At 43.4% G+C, this 12,596-nt stretch overlaps 1 protein-coding gene across 1 annotated transcript; it reads right to left on the bottom strand.

Annotated features, from left to right (window-relative positions):
• Positions 1 to 454: 454 nt before the first annotated feature.
• On the bottom strand, positions 455 to 8,295 carry LOC115128879 (AT-rich interactive domain-containing protein 5A-like). The gene is made up of 6 exons (XM_029659009.2): positions 8,036 to 8,295; positions 4,221 to 4,375; positions 3,967 to 4,019; positions 3,165 to 3,262; positions 2,787 to 2,955; positions 455 to 2,640 (listed from the first exon to the last, which is right to left on the bottom strand). Exons 2-6 carry the CDS (start codon positions 4,363 to 4,365, stop codon positions 1,249 to 1,251), a joined length of 1,857 nt encoding a protein of 618 aa, XP_029514869.1. The 5' UTR covers positions 4,366 to 4,375; positions 8,036 to 8,295; the 3' UTR covers positions 455 to 1,248.
• Between the last annotated feature and the right edge of the window lie 4,301 nt (positions 8,296 to 12,596).

Below are 12,596 nucleotides of genomic sequence, written 5' to 3'. Positions count from 1 at the left end.
GGCCATCACAAAGCCCTGACCTCAATCCCATAAAATATTTGTGGGAAAGCACTCATGAGGAATGGGCCAAAATTCACCTATCTTATTGTGGGAAGCTTGTGGAAGGCTACTAAAAACATTTGACCCAAGTTAAACCATTTAAAGGCAGTGCTACCAAATACTAATTAAGTGTATGTAAACTTCTGACCCACTGGGAATGTGATGAAAAAAATGAAAACTGAAATAAATCATTCTCTCAACTATTATTCTGACATTTCACATTCTTAAAATAAAGTGGTGACCCTCACTGACCCTAGACAGGGAATTTTTACTCGGATTAAATGTCAGGAATTGTGAAAAACTGAGTTTAAATGTATTTGGCTAAGGTGTATGTAAACTTTTGACTTCAACTGTATGTAAATATTAGGAGGAAATGATAGACAATTCTGCATTCATTCGATAAAACATCTGAATGTTTATTGTGCGAAAAATGTGTAAACTTGAAAAGGATTAAAAGAATCCAACATTACCCATGGTAAAATAAGAATAGGAAGAAGATATGACATACTGTATATATATATAAAAACATTCACAAATTCAGAATAAAGTGTAACTTTTATATTTTATATAATTGTTTCTCCTCAAAAACACCAGGTAGCCTTGTGGTTAGAGCGTTGGACTAGTAACAAAAAGGTTGCAAGATGGAATCCCTGAGCTGACAAGGTAGAAATCTGTTGTTCTGCCACTGAACAAGGCAGTTAACCCACTGTTCCTAGACCAGTTAACCCACTGTTCCTAGACCGTCATTGAAAATAAGAATTTGTGGCATAACAACAAGAATGACTGGCATAACAACAACTCTCAACAATTCTTTAAAAAAAATGTACAAGTCACAAATCTCAACAAAATTACAAGTAAGAACTCAATAGAATGTCCCTTTGCTGTCTGTCTAGTAAACGTTTGTAATTAGTTTCAAGCTTTCTTCTCGATGCTACTTCATGTTCAAAACAAACCGCTGAGATGACAATGCACAATACATTGTTAGCAAGCTTCAAATGATAAAAATACAGAATATTAAAGGACTAAATTCATATTCTGAAGTACTTAAAAAAGTTAGTCAACAGTAGTGCTACATTGTCTTTTGATTTTGAACAGTAATGAGGGCTTTTTAAGTGTCCAATGTCAATGTTGACATTTAACAGCTTTTCGTCCAGAGTGCATCATATTTTATATTAATTAGCAGGTTGTTGTCCTGCTGTTCCATTCTATTCATGAGGAGCTTGAGATGAGCCTCTTTAACTTCATTAACTCCTCAGGTGTCAGTGGGACCAGAGAGGGAAATGAGGGGTTCACCATCAGCGCCATATAAGGGTTCTCCACCCTTCCCAGTGATGTGCCTGGACAATAGCCCGGGGATGTGTGGCGTACACTATCCTGCTCCAGAGCCTGGCTGCTGGGGTAGATATTTAAGGGAATTGGCTGGGCTCTATCCCATAGATCCTGGGGGTACATGAGTTTTGGGTGGTAGGGCCTCCTTGTGTCCTCCCGGTGATCCAATTTCCAGCTGTCCGGGTTACGGACGATGCTCCCTGATGGCCGAGGATTGTAGCTGGAGAACTGGTAGGGCGCCATGGGGCGGCAGTGACTGGTACTAGGGGAGGTGGTGGTGGTGGGCCTAGGCAGGTTCCTGTGCCTCTCCAGACTCCTCTCTCTCAGATCCCCAGAACCCCTGTCCTGGTCTTTGTGATGGTTGTGGAAGACCTGGTCAGCATGTGTAGCAATGGTGGGAGAGGTGTCAGACCAGGCCTGTGCCCTTTCCCTCTCCCTGGGCTCTGAGCCTGGGGTCTGGCCCATGGTTGGATCCTGCAGCGATAGATCCCCAGGCCGGGTGCCAGCAGGCCCACACAGCAGAACTCCTTTTACCCAGTCATGGAGCATCGCCAGCGGGATCTGGATCTCCATCTTTCCCTCTGTCCCTCTGGGGGTACTGCGCAGAGCGTGACTACAATTGAGAGGCCCTGGACTGTGCTTGGGGCTTTCCCCTCTCCACTCCCCCCTGGGCCAATCTGGGTACTCCCTCTTCTGGAGTTTGGGGACGTGAATCATGGAGGGGGCACTATCCTTGCAACTCTGCAGCGGAGAGGGGACGGGGGACTCTTTCTTCATGCCTGGGCTGGAGGCTGAGGTCGGGCTGCGGGAGTAGTCGTCTCTGGTCGCTAAGGGGTAGAGGTGGGTTTGCCCCAGGGGCACCTCTCCCTCCGGCGTCTCACTGCCCTCATCTTTAACCAGCCCCTTGGCGGGGTACAGAGGTGAGACCGTATTCAAGAACCTTGGGGAGATGTTGGAGGGAGGCGGGGCGAAGGATGAAGCAGGGTGACCGCCTGACTCCTGACCAGCCTTCTTGTGACTGAGGTTGAGTGGCTCAGTCCAGCCTGAGGAGTCCTTGTACTGGTTGGCCAGGGAGCGTAGGTGCTCCAGAGGCTGCTTGGCCCTCTCTGTCTGTCCTTGAGGGGAGGGGAGGCTGCTGGGGGTCAGAGGTGGGTGGACATAGGGGAGCTGATCTGGGTGGACGGGGTGGACAGGGTGGTGGTAGTACTGACTGTAGTGCGCAGGCATAGGGATGATCCTCACTCTGGAGTCTGTCAGATAGTTATGGGGCTTCTGAGAGAACAGAACAACAATGAGTTAGTCAATTCATTTAAATGTGTGTCTTTGTGTCTTCATCAGTGTATTAGTGCTTGTCACTGTGTGTGCGTACATGCTAGTGTGCGTGTGTGTGTGTATGTTTGCTTGTTAGTGTACAGTACCTGGTGCAGGGATGTCTGTAGAGCTCCGTAAGTCATGCTACGCTTGGCTGTCCTGGGGCACTCGTCCTGCTCACTGAGCCTACTGTAATGTAAACGCTTCTGCTGGCATTGTGGCAGTACCTCCATGTAGTCTTCTCCTCTTACATGACACTCATACGGCAGAAGCAGCCTAAGGAAACATGAAGAACATTTATAGATACTGAACCGATTTACACAAACCACACGTGCACTTAACGTACTTGCATTATCTGTGTCAAAGTCATGCAAAGATATGCAAGCATCCACCGTTATGCGCAATTACACAGGTATATGCAGACAAACACTCCAGCAGACACGCAAGCACAGACACGCTTGTATAATAAGTTTGCTCTGACTTACTTCTCGTAGTGCCTACGGGTGCAGGTGGCTGCACTGGTACTTCTGGGGTTTCCTCCCAGGGTGTTGTATACTTGCTTCCACATCTGCTGGGCCGTCACCTGGGAAGGATTCAGGATTATTTTAACACCATTGTATTCTGTATGTAACATAGACATACATGAAATGTGATGCCATACATGACAAGTTTTAACAACATCCAAACAGGTATAATAAACCATCTAACCACATGCACAGATGTATAATAGACTAGTTTAATAATAAACTTCTTTCTCTAGGCAATATCATTAATTAAGTTGTTGTATCTCTTGATAAAGAGTGGTTTGACTCTTATCCCTCCAAACTTGTCAAGGAGAGATCATGTTGCATCAAAACCTTGATAGGAATGCCAGTCTAGCAACCTGTCAATGTAGCAGCTACCAAAGTGCTATAAACCATACTGCCTATCTGTATCATATGACACTAGTAATGTCTCCCTGCCACTGCTGCAGTCATTTGAGATTGTTTCTTGAAACAAATAAAAGCAGTAACTTCCGTGAGAAAGAAATGGATCTTTGACACAGACACAAATGGTTTACTAAATAAATATATATATTACATTTCCTGCTCAGACATAAGGTTATGGGTGCTATTTAAGTGACAGGAGGATAGTTTACTTTACATACAAATTAACATGATTTTCTGTTGAATCTGTGATTTGACTTGAAATATGAATTGTTCACACGTATTTTAATCAGAAACCAAGAGTGCACAACAACATCCCACTTAAACATAATAAATATTAGAAATGTTATTGTTATTTTACCTGGTGGTAGCCACCCAAGCTTTTCACAGTCTTGTACATCATGAACAGACCGACTAGAAATATAGAAACAATAAACAACATATCAGCTGTACATCCAGTCTGAGAGATCTCAACAATTACTGTGTATGCGCGTGCTAGCACTGTATGTGTGTGTATGTGTGTGTGTGTGTGTGTGTGTGTGTGTGTGTGTGTGTGTGTGTGTGTGTGTGTGTGTGTGTGTTTGTGTGTGTTTTTCTGCAGTACAGTATACTCACTCTGTTTGAAGCCCAGGTGTGGTATTTTCTCTATGGGTGTATTTCTCTTCTTCATGTACAGATGGAGGTCTTTCAGGAAGGTCTCCTCTCCCATCTCTTCGCCCTGTTCTGAGGGTCTCTCATCCTGGTTCTTTCCATGGGCCATTTTTTTCTGCCTGAGAACAAACACACAATACACACACAACATTACCGCAATGTTTACACAACATACTGAAGAAAACGACAGCATCATGTGGTTCATTCATCATTGACATTCATAGTTTAAAAAATGTATCGTAGCCTAACAGTATTTTACACAATAATCTCTCACACATTAGCAACATACTGTACAGTATTTACAATGCACATTCAACATTTTAACTGAGGTTTCCCTACAAATCAAACAATGAGTTTGACTGATGAACCGACACATAAAACCACTTTGACTACTGTACGCATTTCAACCCGTCTTCAATTGCCAACAGTTGATTTACAGTAACCGTGTTCCAAAATAGAACTGATAACTAAATATCACCACAACCCTGTTCTCAACACAATGTGTGACTGATCACGGTTAAACATGCCTACTGATCGAACTCAACAATGTGTTTGTCCCTGTCAACACCCAGGCTGTCACAACTGGCAAACTGTTCTGGTTTGTGTCCTATTGGAGAGGACAGATCAATCATATACTAGGGCTGCATTCAGTGAGCTGATGCGTTCACAACATTACAGATAGAAATGCAACATAAAAACCCAACATTATCTCATATTCTGCTAAATGGATAATCATGTTATACACAATACTTTTTCATCTGAATGTTGTGTAACATTTCACCCTTCTAAAAAGGGATAAATTATCATTGGATAAATGACATATGTGCCCTGCCGAGCTATGAGATTGGAGAGTGGAGGAGAGTCAGAGACAGAATATGGCACACTCTCACATCTGTGTGCCACTTTATTGCACAACATTTAATTGAGATACAGATTCTGCACAATATATTGTATCTCTTGTATCTGTCATGTTTTTCATATGCTGATCCAGACTTTACAGAATCTACCCTAAATCTCTATGAGAGATATGTCTGTTTTATAGATTCTAATTAGGACCTCTTTCATTGACTACTTCTTATATATGTGAATTAAATGTTTAAATATTTAGTTTGTTTTATTATTTCATGAACGTTTAATTCACATATTTTATGCAAAAGGACCTTAAAGATCAACCACCAAAGAGGCAGTACACAAAGTATGAAAATATGTCCCATTTCATCACACTGTGAAACTGTTTTCAGTGTCTCTTGCAAAGTTAAGTTAATTATGACAGATTTTTCAGTTTCACCCTGTGTTGCTGAAGAGAACCACAAACGGCAATTGGTTTCCGAGGCACCCAGGTAGAGAGTAAGCATCTAGACTGACACAATCGCCTGTGTGTTGACATACAGCGCATTTGGAAAGTATTCAGACCTCTCAACTTTTTCCACATTTTGTTACATTACAGCATTATTCTAAAATTAATCAAATGTTTTTTTTCCCCGCATCAATCTACACACAATACCCCATAATGACAAAGCAAAAACAGATTTTTAGAAATGTTTGCAAATTGATATATATAAAAATAAATTCCTTTATTTACACAAGTATTCAGACCCTTTGTTATGAGACTCGAAAAAATGGAGCTCAGGTATATCCTGTTACCATTGATCATCCTTGAGATGTTTCTATAACTTTATTGGAGTCCACCTGTGGTAAATTTAATTGATTGGACATTCGGAAAGGCACACACCTGTCTATATAAGGTCCCACAGGTGACAGAGCAAAAATCAAGCCATGAGGTTGAAGGAATTGTCCTAAGAGCTCTGAGACAATATTGTGTTGAGGCACAGATCTGGGGGAAGGGTACCAAAACATTTATGCAGCATTGAAGGTCCCTAAGAACACAGAGGCCTCCATCACTCTTAAATGGAAAAAGTTTGGAACAACCAAGACTCTTTCTAGAGCTGGCCACCTGGCCAAACTGAGCAATCGGGGGAGAAGGGGCTTGGTCAGGGAGGTGACCAAGAACCAGAGTTCCTCTGTGGAGATGGGAGAAACTTCCAGAAGGACAACCATCTCTGCATTACTCCACCAATCAGACCTTTATAGTAGAGTGGCCAGACAGAAGTCACCCCTCAGTAAAAGGCACATGACAGCCCGCATGGAGTTTACCAAAAGGTAGCTAAAGGACTCTCAGACCATGAGAAACAAGATGTTCTGATCTGAATGCCAAGCGTCACGCACAAAGGAAACCTGGCACCATCCCTACGGTAAAGCATGGGTGTGGCAGCATAATGCAGTGGAAATGTTTTTCAGTGGCAGGGACTGGGAGACTGGTCAGGCTCGAGGGAAAGATGAACAAGATGAGCAAAGTACAGAGAGATACATAATGAAAACCTGCTCCAAAGCACTCAGGACCTTAGACTGGGTCCTGTTGGAAGGTGACAACGACCCTAAACACACAGCCAAATAATGCAGGAGTGGCTTCGGGACAAGTCTCTGAATATCTTTGAGTGGCCCAGCCAGAGCCTGAACCCGATTGAACATCTCTCGAGAGACCTGAAAATAGCTGTGCCCCCTAGTGGCCAGGGACCCAAAGCAACCGCTTATGTCGCTTATGCCTGGAGCCGGCCCTGAATAGTGGTCTCCCTAAGCAGACGGCTTGCCTCCCACAATGTTAACAGTGTTCCAGCGTACACTGTTCTTTTGCACACTGCTGTTCCCCTAGGTCTGGAATTTCCAAGACAACTAACATAGCTTTGGGCAATTCAGTGTGAAATCACAGCAATTCACCACTTTATTTAAAAACCTTTCACCAAGCTTGGGAACTTGGGACAGAACACCTCCCTCTGCAACTGGATCCTGGACTTCCTGACGGGCTTAGTCCCCTCCTGTACTCACTGTTCACCCACGACTGCGTGGCCACGCACGACTCCACACCATCATCAAGTTTGTTGATGCCACAACAGTGGCAACAATGAGACAGTCCACATGGAGGAGGTCAGTAACCTGGCAGTGTGTTGCCAGGACAACAACCTCTCCCTCAACGTCAGTAAGACCATTGGTATCTTTGCACTGACTTTATGCACACTCTACACACTCACACTGACACACTCATGCACGCATACACATACTTAATTTGCTCACACACACATAACACAAATACATTCATACTGATTCTACACATGCACACACAATCATCAAATAGACTGCTGCTACTCTGTTTATAATATATCCTGATGCCTTGTCACCTTACCCACATGGGCACTGACCCTGGAATGGTCCCTGTATATAGCTTACTTTAGTTCATTATGTTTTTATTATAAAACAATTCTAGTGTTTTTGGTCCACTGGACATTTTTATAAAACATTTTTATAATACTACTAATATGTACTACTGCATTGTTGGGAAAGAGCAAGCAAGAAAGGCTGTACAAGTGTACGTGACAATAACAACTTCAAACTTTAAAGGAAAAAAATGTCAAATCTCAATTGAATTCCGTACCCTTTTTATCCCCTGTATTGAATAATTGTATGACATTTAATGGAAATTTGACTCTGAATCAGACAACAATATGGCATATACAGTGACTCTGAATCAGACAACAATATGGCATATACAGTGGTTTGGAAATACCATCAGTACCAAGTAGAAGTATTAGTGGATCCAAGATTTAACCACATCAGTGCCTCCTCTCACCTATAAAGACTTGTGGATTGGGAAGAAACCAAGATGATATCAGAACCATCAACCAAGCCGTAAGAAAGTAACACAAGTATTTAGTGGTGCTGCTCACCTGTGATTTCAGAGACAGAATGGAGATGGATGGGTCTCAGTCTCAGGCCTCTGCACCAGGCTACAGCGAATCCACAGGCTCTATAGATCAGAGTTTATATCTCCAGAGAGGTAGCTACAATACAGACTCAGCTCCTGTCTCTGTATGTCTCCTCCCGCTCTCCACAGTCAAGACAGTATTGTCACCTCTCCCTGTCACACATAAATACTAAAACACACCTGTTATGGCACCTGAATAACATTTCGGTCCAACGCTCTCAGGGAGGTTTATACCCAGAGTGCTTCCTGCTGGGAGATGGAAGTCGGACCAGTCCAACCTGCTCGTGGCAGCGTGCCAAAGGCGTGGCATCAGAATAGTCCACATAATTAGCCAGAATATAGAAATAATTTTGTTCGTTATTGGTAACAACAGACATTCACTCATGCATACTTTTACTTATTGTCAATAATATTTTTTTTGTCAATGCCTGTCTCCTGTGTTGATGCGTACATTGATCATTTGTGGAATGTAAACATCTTTGAGGGAAGTACACTACATGACCAAAAGTATGTGGACACCTACTTGTCTAACCATTTCATTTCAAAATCATGGGCATTAATATGGAGGCGGTACCCCCTTTGCTTCTATAACAGCCTCCACTCTTCTGGAAAGGCTTTCCACTAGATGGTGGAACATCGCTGCGGGGTCTTGCTTTCATTCAACCACAAGAGCATTAGTGAGGTTGGGCACTGATGTTGGGCAATTAGTCCTGGCTTGCAGTCGGCGATCCAATGAATCCCAAAAGTGTTCAAATGAGGTTGAGGTAAGGGCTCTGTGCAGGCCAGTCAAGTTATTCCACACCGATCTCGACAAAACATTTCTGTATAGACCTTGCTATGTGCATGGGGGCATTGGCATGCTGAAAGAGAAAAGGGCCTTCCCAAAACTGTTGCCACAAAGTTGGAAGCACAGAATCGTCTAGAATGTCATTGTATGCTCTAGCATTAAGATTTCCCTTCATTGGTACTAAGGGGCCTAGCCCGAACCATGTAAACCAGCTCCAGACCATTGTTCCTCCTCCACTAAATGTTACAGTTGGCACTATGCATTGGGGCAGGTAGCGTTCTCCTGGCATCTGCCAAACCCAGATTCATCCGTCGAACTGCTAGATGGTGAAGGGAGATTCATCACTCCAGAGTACGCGTTATCACTGCTCCAGAGTCCAACGGCGGGGAGCTTTACACCACTCCATCCGACGAACAATTATTGTGCTGACGTTGCTTCCAGAGGCAGTTTGGAACTTGATAGTGAGTGTTGCAACCGAGGACAGACACTCAGCGGTCCTGTTCTGTGAGCTTGTGTGGCCTACCACTTTGTGGCTGAGCTGTTGTTGCTCCTAGACATTTCCACTTCCAATAACTGAACTTACAGTTGATTGGGGCAGATCTAGCAGGGCAGAAATTTGACGAACTGACTTGTTGGAAAGCTGGCAACCTATAACGGTGCCACGTTGAAAGTCACTGAGCTCCTCAGTAAGGACGTTCTACTGCCAATGTTTGTCTATGGAGATTGCATGGCTGTATGTGGCTGAAATAGCCGAATTCACTAATTTGAAGTGGTGTCCACATTATTTTGTATATACAGTATATGTGGCCTTGTGCCCATAGAAGCAACCCACTGGGCACAAACTGGTTGAATAAACATTGTTTCAACGTAATTTGTCAAAGTATTGTGATGTGGAATCTACATAGAAAATACACGGGATTTGAAAAATGTCATCAACGGAAACTGTTGTTTTGAGGGTGAAATTTCCACCACAAGATTAAGTCATCATTGTAACCAGTTTTCAACTAAGAAAAACCTTGTGGAAAATAGTTGAATTTGTAACTTTGAAACAATCTTGAACGTTATATCCACTATAAGAATAAAACAATAGGCTGGGCAGTACCTCGTACTGGAGAGTTGATCTGAAACTATTCATTTGGTATCCCTTCCAGGGTTTTATATTTGTCACTGACTACTATGTGCTATCCTATGTGCTATACTAATGTGCTATCCTGAGAATGATTATTAAGAGATCTCTTAATAACTAAATACGGTGCATTCAGAAATCGTTCAGACCCCTTCCACATTTTGTTACGTAACAGCCTTATTCTAAAATGTATTAAATACAAAACAGGAATGTTTATCAGTGGCAGGAACTTGGATACTAGTCAGGCTCGAGGGAAAGATGAGCAATCAAATAAAATTGTATTAGTCACATGCACCGAATACAACAGTGAAATCCTTACTTACGAGCCCCTAACCAACAATGCAGTTTCAAAAAATGCAGATAAGAGATAAATGTAACAAGTAATTAAAGAGCAGAAGTGAAATAACAATAGCAAGAATTTATATAGGGGGGGTACCGATGTACTGGGCCGTACGCACTACCCTGCCTTGCAGTCGCCATACCAGGCAGTGATGCAATGCTCTCGATGGTGCAGCTGTAGGACCTTTTAAGGATCTGAGGACCCATGACAAATCTTTTCAGTCTCCTGAGGGGGAATAGGTTTTGTCGTGCCCTCTTCACGACTGTCTTGGTGTGCTTGGACCATGTTAGTTTGTTAGTTTACTTGGACCATGTTAGTTTGTTGGTGCTTGGACCATGTTAGTTTGTGGAAACCAAGGAACTTGAAGCTCTCAACCTGCTCCACTGCAGCCCCGTCGATGAGAATGGGAGCGTGCTCGGTCCTCTTTTTCCTGTAGTCCACATTAATTTCCTTTGTCTTGATCACGTTGAGGGAGAGGTTGTTGTCCTGGCACCACACTGCCAGGTCTCTGACCTCCTCCCTACAGGCTGTCTCGTCATTGTCGGTGATCAGGCCTACCACTGTTGTGTCATCGGCAAATTGAATGATGGTGTCTGGCCGTGCAGTCATGAGTGAACAGGGAGTACAGGAGGGGACTGAGCACACACCCCTGAAGAGCCCTTGTGTTGAGGATCAGCGTAGCGGATGTATTGTTACCTACCTTTACCACCTGGGGGCAGACCTTCTAGTTGTAGAGGGAGGTGTTTAGTCCCAGGCTCCTTAGCTTATTGATGAGCTTGGAGGGCACTATGGTGTTAAACGCTGAGCTGTAGTCAGTGAATAGCATTCTCACATAGGTGTTCCTTTTGTCCATGTGGGAAAGGGCAGTGTGGAGTGCAATGGAGATTGCATCATCTGTGGATCTGATGGGGCGGTATGCAAATTGGAGTGAGTCTAGGGTTTCTGGGATAATGGTGTTGATGTAAGCAATGACCAGCCTTTCAAAGCACTTCATGGCTACAGACGTGAGTGCTACAGGTAGTCGTTTAGGCAGGTTACCTTATTGTTATTCGGCACAGGGACTATGGTGGTCTGCTTAAAACATGTTGGTATTACAGACTCAGACAGGGAGAGGTTGAAAATGTCAGTGAAGACACTTGCCAATTGGTCAGTGCATGCACACAGTACACATCCTGGTAATCCGTCTGGCCCTGTGGCCTTGTGAATGTTGACCTGTTTAAAGGTCTTACATCGCCTGCAGAGTGTGTGATCACACTGTCTTCCATATCAGCTGGTGCTCTCATGCATGTTTCAGTGTTATTTTCCTCGAAGCGAGCATAGAAGTAGTTTAGCTGTTACTTCCGGGTTGGAGCGAGCCGGTCGCATCCGCGCTTCGGTCTGCAGGTTGTATAACTTTTTCATTACATTTCATTACATTTCATTATAGTACAACGGTCTGATTTGTCTAATCTTAGCAATTTCTTCTTAGCTAGCTACATAGTCGTCGTTGTATCAAATATAATTGCGTAATTATCGTATTTCGTCGTCTCCTATCTGCCCAACACGTTCACCGTCTACCGTAGCACTGTAGTAACTATCACACTCAACTGAACCACTTGATTAGTGTAGTGTTAGCTAGCTACATAGTTGTCTTTGCTGTCTTCGTATCCAAGATAATTGTGTAGTTTAGAGTGTGGAGTCTTAGAGTGATAATTGCGTTATTATCGTATTTCGTCGTCCTCCTATCTGCCTAGCAGCTAGCCAGCTAGCATACGTTCACCGGCTACCGTAGCACTGTAGTAACTATCACACTCAACTGAACGACTTGATTAGTGTAGTATTAGCTAGCTACATAGTTGTCTTTGCTGTCTTCGTATCCAAGATAATTGTGTAGTTTAGAGTGTGTAGTCTTAGAGTGATTATCTTAATTCACCGAGGTTAGCTAGCCAGCTATTTTGTCGTCCCTTAACGTAGGAGACACTCCTAGCTAGCCAATAGCCAGCCAACGTCTACTGAATAGAACTTTCGCATTCGGTCGCATTCCGCTTCGCTCCACAGGTAGGATCACATTTTAATTTCATTTCATTACAGTCCCAACGGTGTGATTTGTTTGATCGTAGCTAGCTACATAGCTAGCTACATAGCCGTCTTTGTTTCAAAGATAATTGTGTAGTCTAGAGCGATTTTCTAGGTTAGCTAGCCAGCTATTGTCGTTCTCCTAACGCAACGTAACGTAACCAACACTGCTAGCTAGCCAGCTAGCTCCCGAAAAGCAGCATTGTAGAAACTTC

This window comes from Oncorhynchus nerka, linkage group LG4, assembly GCF_034236695.1.
Source record: "Oncorhynchus nerka isolate Pitt River linkage group LG4, Oner_Uvic_2.0, whole genome shotgun sequence".
Lineage (NCBI taxonomy): Eukaryota > Metazoa > Chordata > Actinopteri > Salmoniformes > Salmonidae > Oncorhynchus > Oncorhynchus nerka.
This window is presented reverse-complemented; position numbering and strand designations above follow the sequence as displayed.